The sequence below is a fragment of the Cheilinus undulatus genome, linkage group 4 (assembly GCF_018320785.1).
Source record: "Cheilinus undulatus linkage group 4, ASM1832078v1, whole genome shotgun sequence".
Taxonomy (NCBI): Eukaryota; Metazoa; Chordata; class Actinopteri; order Labriformes; family Labridae; genus Cheilinus; species Cheilinus undulatus.
Window position 1 is genome coordinate 54,071,587 of NC_054868.1, and position 24,931 is coordinate 54,096,517.

A 24,931-nucleotide genomic window follows, 5' to 3' on the forward strand; every position below is an offset into this window, starting at 1 on the left:
TTTAATGGCACAACCTTCAAAGGCAAAGATGGGATGTTTATAAACTTTAAAGGATGACGTCATCAGTGTTTATAAACTTTAAAGGATGACGTCATCAGTGTTTATAAACTTTAAAGGATGACGTCATCAGTGTTTATAAACTTTAAAGGATGACGTCATCAGAGGCAGAGGATGGAATGTTTTATAAACTTTTATGGATGACATCATCAAAGGCAGAGGATGGAATGTTTTATAAACTTTTAAGGATGACATCATCAGAGGTAGAGGATGGGATGTTTTATCAACTTTAAAGGATGACATAATCAAAGGCAGAGGATGGAATGTTTTATAAACTTTAAAGGATGACATCATCAAAGGTGGAGAACAGAATGTTCAGCAAGCTGAAGATGTTTGGGGTTTTTTCCCCCTTATTTTTGCCAAATTTTGGAAAGTTGCCAACTATGGACAGTCAGCGTTAGCTTCAATCTAAGGGTAGCTAACAGGTTATCGGACACATTTGTTGATCTGAAATGTGGTCCAAACTCTGTGAATTTTCATCACATTGTCTTTGATCTTAAATTACTAAAGGTTCCCACCCTGAGTGTGATGCCACAGGAGCGTGGCCGCTGTGGGAGTATGAGCTATAGATTACTGAAAGGATCCAAACTGCACAGCCCTGCATGTTCCCCTGAAGTTTAACGCTCACAGGTGTTCAAAAGGTGAAAACATGTTGGCTTCTGGAAAGTTCTGGAGTAGAAAAATAATCCTGGACGGGTTGTTTGTGTCTGTTCACAGATAAAACTTTGTTTAAGCGTCTCTACGGTTAAAGAATCTCCAAAAAGAAACCACCAACAACAAAAACAAACTTCTTTTTAAGCAGAGAAGAAGACAAACAGGAAGTCACAGCACTTGGAAGCGCCATGACGCTTGGTCTTTGTAGTCCAAACAGTCGGCGGTGTTGAAGTTGAGTTTCCACGCTGATGCCGCTGTCTGCTCTTTGTAATCCAGACACTCAGAGGAGTTGAAGGCGAGGCCGGGCGCACTGTACGCCTGGTGGTGGTGCGTCGGGTGGTGGTGATGATGGTGGTGGTGTCCTGACGTCTGAGCGATGTGGTGGTGCGGGTGTCCCGACATGGAGCCGCCCGTCATGGGGCTCAGCTGGTGCGGATGGTGTGGGTGGTGATGGGAGTGCATTGGCGCCAGGTATGAGCCGCACTCCACCCCACCAAAGTAGGAGCCTGACGCTGAGGTTGGGTAACCCTGGCTGTAAGCCGCCGCCGTCTGGCTGTAGGACACCGGGTAGGATGATGTCCCACTACCGGTGGAAGACGAAACAGAGCGCTGCATGCAGGAGGCGCTGGTGGGAGCAGCGGGGTCAGCTAGCGTGGGCGGTGCCGGTGCTGGGGAGATGGGCGCCGGGCTCCATATGGACGACACCGGGGCGGTGACAGAGGTAGATGTGCTGAGCAGACCAGGGCCGCCGAGGCCCGAGGAGATGGAGGAGGACGACGAGGAGGATGAAGAGGAGGAGGCGGAGGAGGAGGAGCTGGACACGGCCGGCGGCGTGAACTGACCGCTGCTCTCGGAGCCCGTGCTCTCTCTGGTAGGGGAGGACTTCTTCTTCATGGGTTTGACTTTGGCGGCGCTGCTGCTGCTGCTCTGCTGCTGTTGCCGACACTTCGCTCGTCGGTTCTTAAACCAAACCTGAGGAGACGAAGGGAACGCCGAGGTCAGAGGAAAAACTGCATTCGTCACTTTTGTTGCATTTATCACACATTCTTGCTTTACTACAAATCATGACAATCATCAGTCTTTTCTCTTAATCAAATGTTGTTGTTTTATAACAAATTTTTATGTTAATTGAAAATGTTTGAATTCAGCAAATAACAATGCATCTATGAAACACTCTGCACAATATTATTGCTTTTACAAAATATTGTAGCATTAATGAATACAGGTGCATTTAGAAATATTGTTGCATTTATTGATTATCCTTGACTTAATATTACATTTGTATATTTGTATAATATTACACTGTAAAATCTTGCATATTTTAAATAAGGTGCATTGATTAAATAATGTGTTTGTTTATTTGTTGCTGGTTTTATAAGATGTCAGTGTGTTCATTACAAATTTTTACATTTGTCATATATTAATGCATTTATTTAATATTTTTGTCTTTACTCAATACTTTTGCTTTAACAAAATATTGTTGTGTTTACCGAATATCCCATCTTTTATTGAATATTGCTGCATTTAATGATTATTCTTGCCTGACTTAAGATCCTTGTATTTGTATTTAATATTGTTGGTTTTCCAATGTTTCGTTGCTTTTATTGAAAATTGTTGAATTCATCAGACATTGTTGCATTTATTAGATACTTGTGCCTTTCCCATATATTACTGCTTAAACAAAATATTGTTTCTGTAAGAAAATATGACTGCTTTTATTGAATATTGTTGGGATAAATATTGTTGCATTTATTTATTATTCTTGGAAGAATATAAAATTTTGCATTAGTTGAAATTATTTGTCAAATAGAGATGCATTTATTCCCAAATTATTGCTGTGTTTTTAAATATTGTGTTAAAAGAACATCTTTGTGCTTTAATAAAGTTACTGTTTTTATGGAAAATTGTTGCATTTATTTAATACCATTGCATGTTGTGAAATCTGCTAAATTGTTAAGATTCTGTTGTTGTTTTTTTCAACATTTTAGTTTTTAGTAAAATAATTTTACTTTTCATGACTTTTTTCAAGTTTGATTTTTTTGCTTTACAATAATTTTTTAAAATGTATTTATTTTTTAAACAGTTATTGAATAACTTTATGTTCATTTCAATGTATTTGCACATTTATGTTTTTTTGCAAACCATAGAATATTATTTGCATTCCATGAGATCTTTTTATCTTTGATTTTTATTTAATATTTTTATCAGCTATTTCAGTAAAAGCTTAAAATTTTTAGATCTTGTAAAATATTTTCTGCGTTTTACTCCTGTTGTTAAATCGCCGCGTCAGCAGCAGGAAGCAGATCTGCAGACACCATAATTGCAGCTTTAAGCTGAGCTGAGGCTCAGAGAGCCGAGCTGAAAAAGCCTTTTCTAAAGACGTCGACCACATCAAACGCCGCTGCTGCACCGAGCCTCCGCCCGGCTAAATCTCCCTGAGATCACACCTTTCTCCTCTGGACTCACAATAACAACTGGACTTTTCCTCAAACACTGGCGCTAATGGAGCCGAGGCCCGGGGTGAGAAACCCAAAGTCTGAGAGAATAAAAACAATTAGAAAGGTTAAGCTCCTTGTTCTCTCTGGCTCTCTGGAGTTTAATTCAAACTTTTACTCTGATTCTATCTCTGTGGCTGGATGCTTGGTGACTTATTTTCCTGGTTTTATCTGATTTAATTTTACATGGCTAAGTTTTGAGTGTTTGAATGTTTTCCACTTGGATTTAATCCTTTATTGATTTGATTTCTGCATTTTGATCATGTTTTTTAATTCTTGTATTTTACTCTTTTTCCAGGATGTAATGCATACCAAGCTCGAACATTTTTATGATGTACACTCCAGAAAAAATGCTGTTTTCAGTTCTCAATTTTACCTGTTTTACCTGTAACTTTCTGCACTGTGCAGTTGTGATAATTGACATTTTTATTATTATTATAATTATTATTTTATTCATGTTTTAATTGATTATAATTTGTTTTTATTGAGTAATGTAATAATTATACTTTTAATTTTATATTATTTTAATAATAATTATGATCATTATTATTATCATAATTAATATATTTCATCATTTTATTATTATTTTATTTTTTGTTTTATTGAGTGATGCAATGATAATTGTCGTTTTTATTTCATTATTAATATTATTTTTTGTTTTGTTTTTATAGAGTGACACAATGGTAATTGTCATTTTTATTTCATTATAATTATCATTATTTTTTATTTGTTTTATTTATTATACTTTGTTTTTATTGAGTGATGTAGTAATTGTCTTTTTTATTTTACATGATTAAAATAATTATTATGATCATTATTATTATCATATATATTATTATTTTATCATTTTATTATTTTTTTGTGCTTTTATTGAGTGATGCAATGATAGAGGAATTTTTTTATTTCATTATCAAATTGTTTTTATTATTATATTATTTGTTGTTTTTATTGAGTGATGCAATGGTAATTGTCATATTTAATCATTATTATTATCATTATTATTATTATTATTATTATTATTTATATTGAGTGATGTATTGGTAATTGTCATTTTAAAAATACTCTGCAGGTTAAAATCTTTGAGGAAAGGCCTCTAAAGTGGTCCTAGATGAGCTTTATGATGATGATGAAGGTGTGATTTGGGGAGTGTTGTGTGATTCCAGGGTTATTATAGCAGAGCTGAAACAGAGTTATGTGGCTGTTTGAATAAATGTAAAGACTGGAACTTTAGTCTAACTTTATCTCTAACTGATATTCTGTTCTCATCCAGTTCACAGACAGAATGCTGATTCCTGGATTTATTCTGAGCACTTGTAGATTTGAATTTATAAAAAAATGTAATAATGAACATTTTGGTATTAGAAATAGAATAAATCCCCTTACTTAAAATCAATAAATAAAATTGCCAGAGTTGATTCTCAGTTCCATTATTGCTCTTGTATTATCCCTGGGTGTCTGATGTTTAATGCACTTTAAACATTTTATTGCTTTGTCTTGTAAAAGTTTCTGCAGACTCCAGTCATGTAGAATTTTATTTTTAAAATGATCTACAGATTTAAAAACTTTGAAGGAAACAGCCTGAAACTTATCCTGATTTGGTTTTTAAGATTTAAAAGCACATTTGACTTCAATATTCAAGTCTTTAAGAAAGAATTCTATTAAAATAAATTCTGTTTAATTCAAACCTGTAGTTAGTCTGCTCTGTCTGTATAAAGTTGTTCTAATCGTCTTATTTCGCGGCCCTCTGGGCCCCCCCCCCCCCCCCCCACACACACACACACACATTAAATAATCCTGTTAATCGCACCTGGACTCGGGACTCGGGCAGGTTGATCTTCAGAGCCACCTCCTCCCTCATGAAGATGTCCGGGTAGCGCGTTTTGGCGAAGAGAGACTCCAGGATGTCCAGCTGCGTGCGCGTAAAAGTGGTGCGCTCGCGACGCTGCTTCCGAGGGTTACCTAGAAGAAAAAAAAAAATTATTCAAAGATTTTATTTAAACTTTTCTGTGGTAATTTAAGGTCAGAAAACAGCCAGAAAATAGACTTTATGTGCTGCAGGTGCGCGGGAAATGCCGTGCGTAAAAGTCTCCATGAGACCACAACTTCAATCTACGTCATTACGCCTCATTTCCTCTGAAGATGAATTCAGCACCCTCAGAGGTGTCCCTAAATGTAACCTTTCTAGATTATTGAGGATTAAAAACCAAAGATTGTTTTTTCCATCCGATAGAAGAAAATCAACAGTTGGCCTGCAGGAGGAAACCTGGAGATTCTTCTAGTTCCACTCAGAGGCGCCTTCTTCTGTTCATTTCACTACAGCAGCGTTTCTGACATTTTTAATTTACCATGAAAAAAAACGAGAGAGATGGAAACACTGAGGGAACCAGTTTAACCAAAACCAGACTGAACCGGATTTGATCATCATCTTAGCAGTTCTCAGTACTTTTATTCTGTGTTCGTTGGTTTTGATTATTTTGACAGTTGTCGCTCGTGTTTCTGTGGTTCTCTGGTTCTAGCAGGTTCTCAGGACGTGGTCGTACCCGGGTAGCCCACAGACGGGTGCAGCAGGTCCATGGTGGCCCCGCTCAGGCCCAGCGCGTTCATGCCGTACGGGGCCTGTTTCAGATAAGACATCATGCTGGGAGGCTGGACGGGCACAGGCGAGCTGCTCTGCCGGTGTTAGGAGCTCCGATCCCCGCTGTAGGCCTGGTCCTGGTCCTGATCCTGGTCCTGATCCTGCGGGAGGAAACAGCGCGGTTATGTCCGGTTACTTCTTAAAGACAACATGCAGAATAAAGCCACAGTCATGGAAACATCCAGCTAAAACTTTTAAAGTAGACCAAGACTTCACTTCACCCCCCTGGATCTGGTCTGATCTCTGCGCACAGAAGAACTGAAATAAAGTCCTGTAGTCCATCAGAGAGAGTCCTCTACGGCTGAGACAACATTAAAGACTCAGACATGATCTAGGACTCTGCAGAGTTAAACCCTGAAGCCTCCCGGGTCTCAGGTGTCGGGACTGTGCCGGACTGCCGTGGAGATCTCTGTGGCCCTCCGGAGGATCCTGGAGCATCATTCTCTCTTTTTTAATGAAACTGTCCGGATAAATCCACTTTTAGATCTAAACCTTCACCACAGTCCTGACTGGATACCTGACCCATCTGAGGCCTGAGGACCAGAATGAAAACGTTTAGATTTTTACGTTGAGGCCGTTTGGACACGAGAACTTTAATTCAACCGACAAAAATAATTCAGACTTTTTAGGACCAAGAACATGAGATCAAACTACCCTGGTTTAATGAAACAGGCTTAATCAAGCTTCTGTGTAAGCATTTAAACTTTCACCAGGAGGATTCTGGGAGGATTTACAGACTTTAGATTTATTCCAGAGGGTTCTGGTGAAGACAGGGTCCCAGCTGGAGGTTCGACCTTCAGATCTGACCAATCAGAGGCCTCGAAAACAGTCCAGAGACTTTCAGGTCCAGGTAAAAAATCAACTAAATGTGACGGTAGAGAGGCTGATCTAGACTTTAGCAACGACTCATAACAATACTGGGACCGGATCTGGAACTGCACCAAAAACCAGAACCTGGAGAGGACAATGGACCAATCAGACTGCAGAACCCTCAGAGACCACCAGAACCCTCAGAAACCACCAAAACCCTCAGAAACCACCAGAGACCACCAGAACCCTCAGAGACCACCAGAACCCTCAGAAACCACCAGAGACCACCAGAACCCTCAGAAACCACCAAAACCCTCAGAAACCACCAGAGACCACCAGAACCCTCAGAGCTTCTCTCTTTTGTGCTCTAAATTATGGGTTTTGTTGTTGTGAGGTAAAAGCGGACCGGTTTCTCTGATAACATCACAGACTGGAGGAGTCTGAGGAAATCTGGACCATTCTAGGGCCGGGCAGCACGGAGCAAAAACACACAAGTCTTTATCTGAACGTTCAGATATCTGGAGTCTGTAGAAGAAAACTAAAAATATCAACACCAGAGAAACACCAACACCAACTAAAAAAAACACCAACCCTGAACACTAAAAAAAAACACCAACCCTGAACACTAAAAAAAACACCAACCCTGAACACTAAAAAAAAACACCAACCCTGAACACTAAAAAAAACACCAACCCTGAACACATTAAAAAAAAAACACCAACCCTGAACACTAAAAAAACACCAACCCTGAACACTAAAAAAAAACACCAACCCTGAACACTAAAAAAAACACCAACCCTGAACACATAAAAAAAAAAAACACCAACCCTGAACACTAAAAAAACACCAACCCTGAACACTTAAAAAAACACCAACCCTGAATGCTAAAAAAAAACACCAACCCTGAACACTAAAAAAAACACCAACCCTGAACGCTAAAAAAAAACACCAACCCTGAACACTAAAAAAAAAAATCAACCCTGGACACTAAAAAAAAAAAACACAAACCCTGAACACTAAAAAAAACATCAACCCTAAACACTAAAAAAAAAACACACCAACACGAAACACTTTAAAAAAAAAAACACCAACCCTGAACACTAAAAAAAACACCAACCCTGAACACATAAAAAAAAAAACACCAACCCTGAACACTAAAAAAACACCAACCCTGAACACTAAAAAAAAACACCAACCCTGAACACTAAAAAAAACACCAACCCTGAACGCTAAAAAAACACCAACCCTGAACACTAAAAAAACACCAACCCTGAACACTAAAAAAAAACCCCAACCCTGAAAACTAAAAAAAAAAACACCAACCCTGAACACTAAAAAAAAACCCCAACCCTGAAAACTAAAAAAAAAAACACCAACCCTGAAAACTAAAAAAAAAAACACCAACCCTGAACACTAAAAAAAACACCAACCCTGAACACTAAAAAAAACACCAACCCTGAAAAAAAAAAAAAAAAACACCAACCCACAAAACTAAAAAAAAACCAACCCATAACACTAAAAAAAAAACCCAACCATCAAAAATAAAAAAAAAAACACCAACCCTGAACACTAAAAAAAAACCCCAACCCTGAAAACAAAAAAAAAAAACACCAACCATGACAACTAAAAAAAAACCAACCCTGAACACTAAAAAAAACACCAACCCTGAACACTAAAAAAAACACCAACCCTGAACACTAAAAAAAAAAACCCAACCCTGAAAACTAAAAAAAAAAACACCAACCCTGAACACTAAAAAAAAAAACCCAACCCTGAAAACTAAAAAAAAAAACACCAACCCTGAACACTAAAAAAAAAAACACCAACCCTGAACGCTAAAAAAAAACACCAACTCTGAACACTAAAAAAAAAACACCAACCCTGAACACTAAAAAAAACACCAACCCTGAACACTAAAAAAAACACCAACCCTGAACACTAAAAAAAACACCAACCCTGAACACTTAAAAAAAACACCAACTCTGAACACTAAAAAAAACACCAACCCTGAACACTAAAAAAAACACCAACCCTGAACACTAAAAAAAACACCAACCCTGAACACTAAAAAAAAACACCAACCCTGAACACTAAAAAAAACATCAACTCTGAACACTAAAAAAAAACACCAACCCTGAACACTAAAAAAAACACCAACCCTGAACACTTAAAAAAAACACCAACTCTGAACACTAAAAAAAACACCAACCCTGAACACTAAAAAAAACACCAACCCTGAACACTAAAAAAAACACCAACCCTGAACACTAAAAAAAAACACCAACCCTGAACACTAAAAAAAACATCAACTCTGAACACTAAAAAAAAACACACCAACCCTGAACACTAAAAAAAACACACCAACCCTGAACACTGAAAAAAACATCAACCCTGAACACTGAAAAAAACATCAACCCTGAACACTAAAAAAAAAAACACCAACCCTGAACACTAAAAAAAACACACCAACCCTGAACACTGAAAAAAACATCAACCCTGAACACTGAAAAAAACATCAACCCTGAACACTAAAAAAAAAAACACCAACACTGAACACTAAAAAAAAAAACACCAACACTGAACACTAAAAAAACCATCAACCCTGAACACTAAAAAAAAACATCAACTCTGAAAACTAAAAAACATCAACTCTGAACACTGAAAAAAACATCAACCCTGAACACTAAAAAAAAAAACACCAACACTGAACACTAAAAAAAAAAACACCAACACTGAACACTAAAAAAACCATCAACCCTGAACACTAAAAAAAAACACCAACTCTGAACACTAAAAAAACACATCAACTCTGAACACTAAAAAAAACATCAACCCTGAACACTGAAAAAAACATCAACTCTGAAAACTAAAAAACATCAACTCTGAACACTAAAAAAAAACCCCAACCCTGAAAACTAAAAAAAAACACCAACCCTGAACACTAAAAAAAACACCAACTCTGAACACTAAAAAAAAAAACCACCAACCCTGAACACTAAAAAAAACACCAACCCTGAACACTTAAAAAAAAACACCAACCCTGAACACTAAAAAAAACACCAACCCTGAACACTTAAAAAAAACACCAACTCTGAACACTAAAAAAAAAACCAACCCTGAACACTAAAAAAAACACCAACCCTGAACACTAAAAAAAAACACCAACCCACAACACTAAAAAAAAACACCAACCCTGAACAATAAAAAAAACATCAACTCTGAACACTAAAAAAAAACACCAACCCTGAACACTAAAAAAAACACCAACCCTGAACACTTAAAAAAAACACCAACTCTGAACACTAAAAAAAACACCAACCCTGAACACTAAAAAAAACACCAACCCTGAACACTAAAAAAAACACCAACCCTGAACACTAAAAAAAAACACCAACCCTGAACACTAAAAAAAACATCAACTCTGAACACTAAAAAAAAACACACCAACCCTGAACACTAAAAAAAACACACCAACCCTGAACACTGAAAAAAACATCAACCCTGAACACTGAAAAAAACATCAACCCTGAACACTAAAAAAAAAAACACCAACACTGAACACTAAAAAAAAAAACACCAACACTGAACACTAAAAAAACCATCAACCCTGAACACTAAAAAAAACATCAACTCTGAAAACTAAAAAACATCAACTCTGAACACTGAAAAAAACATCAACCCTGAACACTAAAAAAAAAAAACACCAACACTGAACACTAAAAAAAAAAACACCAACACTGAACACTAAAAAAACCATCAACCCTGAACACTAAAAAAAAACACCAACTCTGAACACTAAAAAAACACATCAACTCTGAACACTAAAAAAAACATCAACCCTGAACACTGAAAAAAACATCAACTCTGAAAACTAAAAAACATCAACTCTGAACACTGAAAAAAACATCAACCCTGAACACTAAAAAAAAAAACACCAACACTGAACACTAAAAAAAAAAACACCAACACTGAACACTAAAAAAACCATCAACTCTGAACACTAAAAAAACATCAACTCTGAAAACTAAAAAACATCAACTCTGAACACTGAAAAAAACATCAACCCTGAACACTAAAAAAAAAAACACCAACACTGAACACTAAAAAAAAAAACACCAACACTGAACACTAAAAAAAACATCAACTCTGAACACTAAAAAAACATCAACTCTGAACACTAAAAAAAACATCAACTCTGAACACTAAAAAAACATCAACTCTGAACACTAAAAAAACACATAAACTTTGAACACTTACAAAAAAATCTGTAAAAAGGTTTTCACAAAAAAGTTTTTCAAGTGTTAAAAAGCGACTGATTTCAGTTCATCCAGCTCAGGTTTCCTTTCTGCAGCTTAATGTGAGTTCATTCAGGTCCTCATCACCTCCTGAAGCATCATGGGTTTTTAGTTTCCCCTGGTTTTCTGTTTGGAGTGTAGAAAGTCTGATATGGTCAGTACACTGGCCAAAAGAAATTATTGGACCAACCTCAAAAATGCTTCAATTAGTAAAAAGCTTTTAAAGTGAAGTTAACGAGAGAAGGTCGTTAACTTGTAGAGAACTGTCTGTTTCCAGTAGAAGCAGTTTTCTTAAGTTGGTTCAACAGTTTTCTTTTTACAGTCTTCTCTAAAAAACACGTTTCCAGATGATCAGATCTGTTATTTTAATGATCGGTTATTTTAAAAGGAACACAAACTTCATGAACTACAATCAGACATTTACAGAACCCTTCCTCCTCTATAGCTCCGCCCACTTTTCCAAATGTTGCCAACACATTTGTGCAATTCTGACAGTACTCTCTCTCTAGTCCTCACTGCTGTCTGCTTTTACCCCACTATCGATCTAAATCGTTTAACATTCAAACACAGCGTTAAAGATGATACAACAGTCCCATACATATGGAAATGTTGCCAACAGATTTGTGCAATTTTTCTCCTCTGTGGTTAAAAGTAGAGTTTCTGTCTGTTCTGATTCTACTGATCATTAAAACAGATTTGTTAATTTTTCAAACTCACAGTGAGGACAAAAGCTGTCCATTTTTTGTGCAATTTTGACATCATGCAACAATTTTGCAGCATTTTTTGATGATTAAAAATTGTCCAATGGGTCTGTGGGACTTTGATTTTGATTTTTAGTAATTTCTTCTTAAATGATCAAATCATCAATATTTGAATGATTGTGGAATCAAAAAGACCAACCATCATGATCTTTAATCCTACAAACCAAAGACCTAGAGTGCTGTTAGAATTGTGCAAATATGTTGGCAACATTTGTGAAAGTGAGAGTGAGAGAAAGCCTCTCTTTTAACAGAAAGAAGTCCTAAACACGCCTATAAATGTGAATACACTGTTCTTTGTTATCAGACAAACTCCTAACCACAGTTCAAATTGCACAAACATGTTGGCAACATTTAGAAAAGTGGATAAAATTGTCAAGGAGCAAGGGCAACATAATGAAACGTTCTCTCTTCTAGTTAAAAACCAGGGTGAAAATAAAATAATGGCACATTTATGAAGAGAAAAGAACATTTTAATAACATGAACATTCAGAAATGTTGACAATGTTTTTGCACAGTTTCAACAGTGAACAGGAGTCTCCCTGTGATTTTTAAGAACTGACAACAATTAATTGGATGTCTGGGAGTCTAGGAGTTTGATTTTTGTTGCTCTGTTGTTTATTTTTTTCGAAGAATATAAATGATACACACGGAACAATTCAAATCGATACTTTTTTTTACTGATAGTGATTCTTATTGAAAACTATCTTCACAGTGAGCATTAACCCACAGATATCTTTATTTTCTATAAATTATATGGACATAAACAATATTCTTCTACTTTGTCTGGTTTTTACTGAAACATCTAAAAATGTGCTGTGTTGCCCAGCCCTAGCTAAAACTGTCAACATGATAGCAGTTAAAAACAACATTATATTCTAATGGAAAGGTTTCTCTGTTTCACCATTTTTGTTCTGTTATCGATAAAGTGTCCATTATGTTCTCATTAAGTCATTATTTAATTAATGAAGTCATCACTTAATTAATTAAGTCATTAAAATTAACAAACTCATTAATGAATTAAGTCATGGTTAAACGGAGCCGTTTCAGCCTCTTATCTCTGCAGGATGTTCCCATCAGTAACTCTCCCTCTTTTCTACTGTTAACCCTTTAATCTAAAGATAACTGAGGCTAACTTAATCCTGAATTTACGGCATCTTTTCTAATCCCGGGTAAAATAAATCCTCATCTGTGATTCTTTTTAATCTCGTCTGCAGTGTTATTTTGTCGACTAAAACTATGATGAAAATGTTCGTAGACTGCCTTTTTTTTCATGACTTAAACTAGACTAACAAAAATAGATCTGTGATGACTAAAACTGACAAAAACTGAGTTTAGTTTTCATCAAGGTGACTAAAACTAGACTAAAATTTAATGAAGTTTTCGTCAGACACTCAAAATCTGTGATATTTCTCCACTGTGGGTAAATCTGTCAAAAACAACACATCTGTTTCTATTCTGCCTCTCAGCTGTAGAAAGCAGGGACCCCAGGTTTGACAGAGAACACACTACCATGATTTGGTACCAGATTTAGACAAGAAAATAAATGCTTGGACTAAAAGTAAAGACTAAAATGTGAGGACTTTAATGGACTAAAACTAGACTAAAACTAAAAAGGGTAGAAATGACTAAAATGTGACTAAAACTAAAATGCATTTCATTTAAAGACTAAAACTAAAAATAGCTGCCAAAGTTAACACTGCTCGTCTGTTATATCGGCCATATCTATCGCCATCTTTGACCCTCTTATCAGAATAAAACCACAGGTTTTTTATTAATAATGCGTTGCCTTACATTTATATTTACATGCTGTTAAAATAAAGGTATTGTCTTTAAATCTTCCTGCAGCTCTTTGTGCACTAAGAAGACTTAAATATCTGCGCCGTAGGGCAGCGGGAGCTCTGACCTGAGGACTGTGGTAGAGGACCAGAGGGTTACCGTTCCAGTCCGGATCAGATCTCGACATGAACATATTAAATGCAAACATACGTGTTTGGTTTGCTCAGGGATCGAGTGTAGAGTCGTACCGCAGAGTTCCTCTTAAGGAAACTCTCCCCTCACATCTTCCTCAATCCTGTTTTAAAGTTAGGAAAACTTTTAATCTGCAGCCACACATTTAAAAAAGTTTCTGCTAAATTGAGTCATTTTACATCCAAATACAAGGGGTTAAATTTACAGCAGGTGTTTGTATATCTTTATTTATTTTACAGAGTCTTTCTTTCTTTTTTAAGTCGCTGCATAAGCCGGCCTGTGGTTCACGTCTTCGCTGTTTCTCTGCAGCTGGTTTTGCTGCGAGAAACTTTAACCCACGAAAGCCTGAAAACACAAATTATAGTCAGAAAAATTTATTTTATTGTAACTGAAATGTTGATTTCACTTTCTACGAAAATACAAAAAATACTAAATTTCATACAGTTTAACATATTCTATCTAATTTGATTCATTAGGTGTTTTTGGTAACTGATAATCCACTTGAGGGCATTTTTATCATTTATTAGATCGTATTCAACAGTTTTTTAGTAATTTATTGATCATATTGATTAGATAGAGGTGTCATAAAAGTAAGTATCAAATATGATACAACAGGCTTTTAGGGGTTAAATACCCGTGTTAAAGCTTTGATTTGGTTAGAAACGCGTTGAGTCTGCAGCAACAAATTAAAATAAAATGATGAATGTTCTGCTTTGTGTGGACATATAGGTGCTTTAATACACACGAGGCCTTCACTGTTAAATACTTAAATATATGTTAGAATGTGTGAGAACAAATGGGACTGTTTTATTTATTTAACTGTGTTTTTATCTACCATCATATTTATTCTATGCTGTTTTATTTCTTTTTGAGTGTTCTTTGTTTCTCGGGTATCTTTGACAACTTTTACTGCTCTTAAAATCATAAATATCTGTTTTTAACTTTAACTCTTACTCTGTGTGTATAAAGAAGCTTGTCTTGATGTGTTTTGTATTTTTAATTCTGATTTTAAATCACCCTGTAATACTGAGGTCAGCTTTAAAGTCTGAAAAACACACCTATAAATACAGTAGATGAGGGTGCAAGATCAAACAAGGTTAAATAAAGAAATAAAGCTACATTTATGTTTGATTTTTTTAAAGTCATGCAGCTTTTATTTGACTTTCAATTCCTGCAGAGCTCCACAAACTGGTCCGGCCTTTTCTTTCTGCTGTTTCTTTTATTTTTTATTCCTGTTTTTTTGGCTTTATTTGCCTTTATGTAGGGAGGACAGAACAGGACTGAACGTCTAGGCCTTCTGCACACACACATTCAACTTTCACGTCTTTTAATGTGATAAAGTTGTTTTTAACGCTGTGAGTCTCTCTGAATAAAGCTCGTCTGCAGCTTCATTATCAGAATTAATAATAATAAACTGTTAACAGGATGTTTTCAGAGCAGGGCTGTGTATTTAGGTAAGAATTTCCATAATCCATCTGCAGGTAAATGCCCACATTTGGGACTATAACAGCGGCTGGTTGCGTGCTGAAAAGGTCCGCGGGCCTCCTGCTGGACCTCAGCTGAGGCGTTAACACTTTTAAATAAAGATTGTCTCATTTCCATAGCCGCAGGAAGGAGCGCAAATCACGCAATGTAAATGGGTGCAAACTGTGTGCAAATCAACTCCATTACAATTTAGATTAGATCTACAGGACGGCAATTAGCAGAGGGGCTCTTATCAGCCGGAGGGGGGGTACATAGGTAAACATAAAACTAGGATAATTAAATAAAAATTTAAAAAAAAAAAAAAAAAAATAGCGATTTTTTCATGTCAACAAATATGTAAGAATTTTGGTTTTCTCATTCCCCTCACAACTCTATTTTCTACTTTTATTTCTATGCTTTAATTTCCTTTAACCTACTTACGTTTCTATCCAGTTCTTTTTTTTTTTTTTTTATTCTATTATTTGTTGATGCACCAAAAACCAACTCAGATTTCTTTCCTGTAAAAACATATTTGGCAATAAAACTCCGTTCTGAATCTCTTTTTATCGTAAAGACGTGTCATGGTTACGTTTTTAAACAAATCTTTTACAGGCCGAAGCATTTTAAAACTCCGAAGCAGATATTTTTATTTATATTAAAATTAATTTATCGTAAAATACCAAATAGATAGGCCACATTTAAAACGTAAAATAATACCACAAATAAGCTATAAGTCTAATAACATGCTTTATTTTCTTAAAGTAGCCCTAATTATTATTTCTGGACTGTTAGAGAACTTTAAACACAATCTTAAAATCTGCTTTAATTTTGTATGCTAAATCGTAAATTTACAGTAATTATTCGTTTATTAATTTTTAACAATAGCGTCCGTCTTTTCTACTTTTAAATTTGAATTTTAATGACTAAAATAAGGTTTAACCATCTACATCTATTTTTTCCGTCATAGTTAATTTTTGGATCTTTTTTTTCTACCCTTGTTTACTATATTTACGAAGTTTTCTTGTGTCAGTTGGTTCTTTTTTTATCTTTTATTTATTGTCTTTTTTATCTCTTACTATAAATCCTTTATTTAATACTATTATTTTGGTAAGCATTTTTAAAATACTTCCGTTTCTTCGGCCACTTTTTTCGCTTTCTTGTAAAGCACTTTAAACTGCCACTGAGTTTGTCAAAAAGGTGCTGTGTAAATAAAGTTTGATTGAGTGATTGATTACTAAAGACAGTCTCTGCTTAAATACAGCTGATCTGGATCAGTGAGTGAATAAATTAAATTCAGTCTTCTCTCGGAGTTTTCTCACCTCGTCTCGGTTCCGTTCCCAAAAACAATCCAGTCAAATGTCAAAGACCCGATCCAAAGTTGTCAAATATCCACATGGAGGAGAGGGAGTGGGTCTCTGTGGCGGAATAAATCAGGCTGAGCTCTTCCTGGCGCAGGTTAAGTCTCTGTCAGGACTATAGAGTCAACATTTCACCCCTGAAGGCTCTAAAAAATAAAAATATTAACCGTATGTTGTTCCTTCCCGTGTTGACGGATGGAGATTGATGCTCGTCTCCGAGGCCCGCGCCTCTATGAGTCAAGGAAGCACGCGGGGTCTCCGTCCTCTGAGCCAATCGCGGCGCTCCGTAGCCTCGTCAGCGATCCAAACGGCCAATCAGACGGCGAGCCGAGTGCCAAAACACCCGCCCTCTTTGGAGTGGAACGTGACAGGAATGGAGCTTTGATGTCAGAAAAGTTCGACAGACTCAAACCTCCGTTCCCGCTAGGAACGGTTCATTTAAACAGCGTTATTTTAAAAAACTAAACGTTAATATGGGCGATTAACTACACGATTAATGAGTCTGGATTATTTGTTTTATGTGTTTAAGCTCAGAATGAGGTGAACCAGTCCTGTTAGTGATTAAAACTCCATAAATGAGCCGTCTTATTCTGCCTCTTTGATCAGAATAGTTAGCTAAAGTGTTAGCATCAAACCTAAAACAAACTTACATTACTGTAAAAATAATAATGATAAAAAAAAAGCTGCCAGCAGGCCCAGCATGTGGTTAAAATGGACTCATCTGCGTATTTAACATTGCTGCATACTTTTTATTTGTTTCTGGAAATTTAAAAGAATTTTGGAGACTGGTCCCTAAATAACACAAAAATGGCACAAACAACCCTGTGGAAGACAATCAGGGCCAGTGGGAAAAATGTTATACTTTTTAAAAAATCAAGCTGGTTTTAAAGTCACACTGAGATTAAACTCGAAATTCTGGGGTTAAAACAAACAATTCTGGGGTTTTCATGAGTAAAAAAAAAATTACATTTTTCTCCCTTACAGAATTCTGATTTCAAAATCGGTTTTCTGACTTTTCCCCTTCTATCCTAGTCAGAGTCCAGGTATTTTCTATTAGAACTGGGGAAAAAATTGGGTCTAAAAAAAGATAAATAAATGTACTGGCTCTAACGATCTTTAGTATGACCCATGAACCAGATCAGTAGTTTCAGTTCTGACAACAATTTATTTGTTGATGATAAAAAAAAAAGCTTTAGTGTAGGCCCTGACATGGTCAGCTCCTCACAATAATAGGATAAAAAATAACAGCTTTAAAACAAGCTACAAAGTTTGTTAGGGGCTGTAGGTAGCCCAGAACAAGCCAGATTAGCTAGCATAGTCACAAAAGATGAGTAAATAAAACAAACTAAAATGTTGCTTGTGTTTTTTCTTAAGTTGTTGATTGTTTTATTTTTGTGTTGTCATTGTGTTGTTGTTGTTGTTGATCTTGTTGTTGTTTATGTTGTCATTGTGTAGTTTCTTGTTTTTCTCCTTGTGTTTTTTGTTGGTGGTGGTGTTGTGTGGTTTCTTGTGTTCTTCCTTGTGTTGTTGTTGATGTTTATTGCTGTTGATGTTGTTAGTGTTGTTTGTTGTGTTGTTTTTGTGTGGTTTCTTGTGTTCTTCCTTGTGTTGTTGTTGATAATGTTTATTGCTGTTGTTGTTGTTAGTGTTGTGTTGGTGTTGATGTTGTTGATCTTTTTGTTTGATCTGGTTGTTTGTTGTTGTCTATCTAGGTGCCATTGTGCTGTTGTTGTTTTTGTTGTTGCTGTTCTTGTTGGTGGTGTTGTTGTGCTGTTGTTGTTGTTGATCTTGTTTGTTGGGTTGTTTTTGTTGTTGGTGGTGGTGGTGGTGGTGTACTGTTGTTGTTGATCTGGTTGTTTGTTGTTGTCTATCTAGGTGTTGTTGTGCTGTTGTTGTTCTTGTTGTTGCTGTTCTTGTTGGTGGTGTTGTTGTGCTGTTGTTGTTGTTGATCTTGTTTGTTGGGTTGTTTTTGTTGTTGTTGTTGGTGGTGGTGGTGGTGTACTGTTGTTGTTGATCTGGTTGTTTGTTGTTGTTTTGTTACTGTTGATGTTTTTGTTGTTGGTGGTATTGTACTGTTGTTGATCTGGTTGTTGTTGTTGTTGATCTGGTTGTTGGTTATTGTGTTGTCATAGTTGTTGTTGTTCTGTTGTTGTTGTTGTTGATCTTGTTGTTGGTGGTGGTGGTGTACTGATGTTGTTGACTTTGTTGCTTGTTGTTGTTGACCTGGTTGTTGTTGATGGTGGTGGTGTACTGATGTTGTTGACCTTGTTGTTTGTTGTTGTTGATCTGGTTGTTGTTGATGGTGGTGGTGGTGTACTGATGTTGTTGACCTTGTGGTTTGTTGTTGTTGATCTTGTTATTGATTATTGTGTTGTCATAGTTTTTGTTGTTGTGCTGTTGTTGTTGTTGATCTTGTTGTTTGTTATTGTGTTGTCATTGTTGTTGTGCTGTTGTGGTTGTTGTTGATTTTGTTGTTTGTTGTTGATCTGGTTGTTGTTGTTGTTGTTGTGCAGTTGTTTTTGATCTTGTTGTTTGTTATTGTGTTGTCGTTGTTGTTTTTGTTGTTGTTGATGTGGTTGTTTTTTGTTGTTGTTGATCTTGTTATTGTTATTTGCTGTTGTTGTTCAGTTGTTTTTGATCTTGTTGTTTGTTATTGTGTTGTTGTTGTTTTATTGTTGTTGTTGATCTTGTTGTTGTTATTTGTTGTTGTTGTTATTTGTTGTTGTTGTTTTTGTTGTTGTTGTTGTTATTTGTTGTTGTTGTTTTTGTTGTTGCTGTTGTTGATCTTGTTGTTATTTGTTGTTGTTGTTGTTATTTGTTGTTGTTTTTATTTGTTGTTGTTGTTTTTGTTGTTGTTGTTGTTATTTGTTGTTGTTGTTTTTGTTGTTGCTGTTGTTGATCTTGTTGTTATTTGTTGTTGTTGTTTTTGTTGTTGTTGTTGTTATTTGTTGTTGTTGTTATTTGTTGTTGTTGTTGTTATTTGTTGTTGTTATTTGTTGTTGTTTTTTTTGTTGTTGTTGTTGTTATTTGTTGTTGTTGTTATTTGTTGTTGTTGTTGTTATTTGTTGTTGTTGTTGTTGTTGTTGTTATTTGTTGTTGTTGTTTTTGTTGTTGTTGTTATTTGTTGTTGTTGTTGTTGTTGTTATTTGTTGTTGTTGTTTTTGTCGTTGTTGTTATTTGTTGTTGTTGTTTTTGTTGTTGTTGTTGTTATTTGTTGTTGTTGTTGTTGTTGTTATTTGTTGTTGTTGTTTTTGTTGTTTTTGTTGTTGTTGTTGTTGTTGTTGTTGTTATTTGTTGTTGTTGTTTTTGTTGTTTTTGTTGTTATTTGTTGTTGTTGTTATTTGTTGTTGTTGTTTTTGTCGTTGTTGTTATTTGTTGTTGTTGTTTTTGTTGTTGTTGTTATTTGTTGTTGTTGTTGTTGTTGTTTTTGTTGTTGTTGTTGTTTTTGTTGTTTTTGTTGTTGTTGTTATTTGTTGTTGTTGTTGTTATTTGTTGTTGTTGTTTTTGTCGTTGTTGTTATTTGTTGTTGTTGTTTTTGTTGTTGTTGTTATTTGTTGTTGTTGTTGTTGTTGTTTTTGTTGTTGTTGTTGTTGTTGTTATTTGTTGTTGTTGTTTTTGTTGTTGTTGTTGTTATTTGTTGTTGTTGTTTTTGTTGTTGTTGTTATTTGTTGTTGTTGTTGTTGTTGTTATTTGTTGTTGTTGTTTTTGTTGTTGTTGTTGTTATTTGTTGTTGTTGTTATTTGTTGTTGTTGTTTTTGTTGTTGTTGTTGTTATTTGTTGTTGTTGTTATTTGTTGTTGTTGTTGTTGTTGTTATTTGTTGTTGTTGTTTTTGTTGTTTTTGTTGTTGTTGTTGTTGTTGTTCTGTCCCCTGCGTTTTCAGTAATGTCTGCAGCAGATGCTGACAAAGCCGTCAGGGATTGATCACAAGTATCAGGATATCAGAGCTCATTGTTTCTGGTGTTGAGGGTTTCTGTCTCTAATCCCAAACTTCAGGAGAATTTTCCTAAAGCTAAGCTGGTAAATCCCGGGATCAGGCGGCCTTAAGGGCCCAGAATGAGTGTGCATGTAGTGTGGTGATGGTGGTGCTGGTGGGGGGGTGGAGAGACTTCCTTACTTCCTTCTCCTGGCTGTTGTCGGCGCTTATTGAAAGCATGATGCAGAAAATCTCATGTTGTCAGGAGGTTCCAGCCACTCGTACACAGGGCCGAGCCTGCAGACGGTGAGCAGGGCAGAACTTTACATCAGCAGACAGCAGAGTTTTAGATGAAGGCTGCAGGGAAAGTGTTGCTCTGCAGGTGAGGAGGGAAGAGACGGGGACACAGACTTCTGCTATGAGAGGAAACTCTGATGAGGAGCCTCGATGAAGAGACTGTTCTCTGCTGGAGCTAAAAGGTAAGAAAATCTCAAACTAAGCAGCCTCCTGTTTAGACTGAAGACTGTGTGGTGAATTATTTTTGTTTAAAACCTCCCAAAGATCATGGCTGGTGGAAAAGTACCAGAACATCAGGTTAATGTGAAGTAACTTTGATTGAGATTGACTTCAAAGAGAAACTGCTGCTAAAGGTTAAAATATTTCTCTGAAAGTTCACCCAAAGTTTTAAAGGTAAATATGATCGTTGTGCAAAATGCAAAAGGGAACTTTGGATGATTGTTGATTCTGTGCTAATGACTGGAGTTAACAGACATTTTCACCCCCTCTTTTTTTTTACCATATTCTAAATTTCACTCAGTACCAGAGGCTGTGTAGAAGTAGAAGTAAAACACTCTCCCAGAGAAGTTCTCCAGTGAAAGTAGACATCATTGATGTCAAAAACACTTCAAACTGCACAGAAACGTTGAATAAGATGACTGAGGTGAAGCTCAGGTCAAAATATGACGCCGTATTCCTCCCTGCAGGCAGCGTGAAAATCTGCTCCAACATGCAGCTCTGTCTGATTATCTGCACCAGATTTGATTTCTTACAGTCGTGGAAAAAGTTGACAAGTTAATAACTGGGCCAAAGTACAGACACTCCCATCAAACACGTCAGACCACACAACAGGAAGTAGAAGACAAAACACAAATATGTGACGGAGTAGTGGAAACACATCAAAATTAAAGATAACAACAATAATATAGTAACTTCAGCTCTGTTCTTTATCTTACCATGAGAGGAAATCTGTCTCTGCCACGTAAAATAATGAGATAAAAAAAACAGTCAGAAAGAACATTAAAACATTCAACTTTAAAAACTGTAGTTATTCTAAGAATTTCTATAATTAATCATGACTAATTTCCTGTTTGACATGTCTTCAGAATTCACTGTTTTTAATTTTTTTACCGCTCTTGTTCCAATTGTTTTTTTGGAACGTCTTAAAGGCTAGATGGACTTCCTGTTTGGATAGAAGCTTTTATTTTGAAAAACAGTAAGGACCTTTGGGGGAATCAAATATAATGACAGGGGCTCAGCAGAAAAAGGAACTTGCTATGGATACCTGTTATATACACAGACAGAAAGACGTTTTGATTCATTGTCTTACTGGGAAAAAACTGCATTTTTTTCACCTTCTACCTTTCCAAGACTTCCAGGGGCAACTGCTGAAGAAGCATCCCCACAGCATGATGCTGCTGAAGAAGCATCCCCACAGCATGATGCTGCTGAGAAGCATCCCCACAGCATGATGCTGCTGGGAAGCATCCCCACAGCATGATGCTGCTGAAGAAGCATCCCCACAGCATGATGCTGCTGAGAAGCATCCCCACAGCATGATGCTGCTGAGAAGGATCCCCACAGCATGATGCTGCTGAGAAGCATCCCCACAGCATGATGCTGCTGAGAAGCATTCCCACAGCACGATGCTGCCACCACCATGCCCCACAGTGGGGATGGTGTGTTTGTGGTGATGTCAGTGTTTGGCGTCTTGTCTGATGGTCTAAAAGCTCCATTCTGGTCTCATCAGACCAAAGAACTTTCTTCCTGGAGTCTCCCACAGTCCTTCTGGTGAACTCTAGTCCAGATTGAATCTGAGTTTTCTTCAACAGTGTCTTTCTCTTTGCCACTCTCCCATAAAGCTCTGACTGGTGAAGAACCCGGCCAACAGTTGTTGTCTGCAGAGTCTCTCCATCTCAGCTGCTGAAGCTTGGAGCTCCTTCAGAGTAGTCATAGGTGTCTTGGTGGACTCTCTCACTAGTCTCCTTCTTGCACGCTTACTCAGTTTGTGAGGACAGTCTGATCTAGGCAGATTTACACATGTGACATATTCCTTCATTTCTTCATGATGGATTTAACTGAACTCTGGGGGATGTTCAGAGACTTGGAAATGTTTCTGTCTCCATCCCCTGACTTAGACTTTGCAGTAACCTTTTCTCTGAGTGTTCTTTTGTCTTCGTGGTGTAATGGTAGCCAGGAATACTGTTGAACCAGTGACTGGACCTCTGTTGGATTAGATCAGTCACTTTAAATGGATGATTATTTATACAGTCTCTTAACTTTATATGACAGATTTTCTTTAATCGACATGACTTTGTAGAAATCTGGTTCCACTTTGACATGAAAGAGGGTTTTTTTTGTTTGTTTGTTTGTTTTTTTGTGTTTTTCTTGTTGTCCAAAAAGCCAGATTATATCGACCATGATGGATTTATAAAACCATTAAACATCCGTGCGGTAGACTACCCTTTAGGCGCTGTGTCTGGTGTGTTTAGTGGCTTTAACTAAGATCAATTGTTTTGATTTGAGGCCATCAGCTGTAGCGTCGGCGTGTTTTTACCGTGTTACTGTGAGTCATTAACCCCCGCTCTGACTGACACCTGAGGAGCTGCAGTAGAAACAGGAAATGAGAACCGACTCATCATTCACAGTCAAGTACAGTACAGCCGAGTCCTGACATGGAGCAGTATGTAGCTGTCAATCAAGCCCTGGAGGCCCGCCCCCCTCATTAAGAGGGCAAACAAAGAAGGAGAAGAAGAAGAGGAGGAGGAGGGAGAAATCAGACACCAAACCAACTGACCCCATCCTCTACCCATCAGCCCCGTGGATGGAGGAGGAGGAGGGGGGGTGGTGGGGGGGTTAACTTCCAATCCTTTTAGGGATTACCCCCCCCCCCCTCTCTCTGGCTCTGCTCCTCGCTCTTTCACTCGGCTGCCCCTCGGGCAATCACGTTAAAACTTGCACGGCCGGCGCTCATTCAGATTTCTCTAACAATGCGAGCAGCGGTAACCATGTGAGCACTGGCAGGGCACGCAGGAATGCACACGCTCTGCCCCCCCAACGCCCCCCACAGTGACCGGAGAAAGAAAATATAGAAGGCGATAAAGCATTTCCCAGATGTCTCCCAGCAAAAATGGAGCTTTTTAAAAGACTATTAGCACAGACGATCGTCTTGTTCCAGTCAGAACCTTAAAACTGAAGCTAGCTTCCTCATGCTAGAGTCTGCTCATGATGTAATATTTGAAAACTGCATAAACCTGCACATGATTTACCCTCAGTACTAGTGAGCAGACCTTCTAATCTGATCACAAACCCATGTTTGAGCTCATGGATGTGATCTTTCTCAGGGATCCTGTCAGCAGCCTGCAGAGTTCCTCAGCATCAACAGAACTTTTAAAATGTCCTGATGAACCAGAGACAATGTCAGAAGCGTCTTACCTGGGCTGTGGAGAAAAAAGAACTGGATTGTTGTGGTCTCAGTGGTCCAAAGTCCTCTTTTCAGATGAAAGTAGATTTTGCATGTCATTTGGAAATCAAGGTCCAAAGTCTGGAGGAGGAGTGGAGAGGACCAGAATCCACGTTGCTTGAAGTCCAGTGTGAAGTTTCCACAGTCAGTGATGATCTGGGCTGCCATGGCATCTGCTGGTGTTGGTCCACTGTGTTTTCTGATGTCCACAGTCAACGCAGCCATCTACCAGGACATTTTAGAGACCTTCATGCTTCCTTCTGCTGACAAGCACCATGGAGATGCTGATTTCATTTTCCAGCAGGACTTGGCACCTGCCCACACTGCCAAAGGTACCAAAAGCTGCTTCAGTGACCATGGTGTTACTGTGCTTGATTCTGACCTGAACCCCATAGAGAATCTATGGAAGATGAGAGACACCAGACCCAACAATGCAGATGACCTGAAGGCCGCTATCAAAGCAACCTGGGCTTCCATTACACCTGAGCAGTGCCACAGGCTGATCGCCTCCATGCCACGCCGCATTGATGCAGTAATTCATGCAAAAGGAGGCCCAACTGAGTATTGATGCATAGAAATGAACATACTTTTCAGAAGCCTGACATTTCTGTTGAAAATATCCTTTTTTTTATTGATCTTATGTAATATTCTGATTTTTTGAGACACTGAATTTTGGGTTTTCATATCTGTAAGCCATAATCATCAACATTTCAAGAAATAAAGGCTTGAAATATTTCACTCTATGTGTAATGAGTCTATAAAATATGTGGGTTTACCTTTC

General features: G+C 37.2%; 1 protein-coding gene across 1 annotated transcript; it reads right to left on the reverse strand.

Annotated features, from left to right (window-relative positions):
- Positions 1–290: 290 nt before the first annotated feature.
- On the reverse strand, positions 291–16,711 carry LOC121508562 (homeobox protein OTX1 B-like). The gene is made up of 4 exons (XM_041785495.1): positions 16,459–16,711; positions 5,747–5,942; positions 5,014–5,165; positions 291–1,683 (listed from the first exon to the last, which is right to left on the reverse strand). Exons 2-4 carry the CDS (start codon positions 5,841–5,843, stop codon positions 880–882), a joined length of 1,053 nt encoding a protein of 350 aa, XP_041641429.1. The 5' UTR covers positions 5,844–5,942; positions 16,459–16,711; the 3' UTR covers positions 291–879.
- Positions 16,712–24,931: the final 8,220 nt, after the last annotated feature.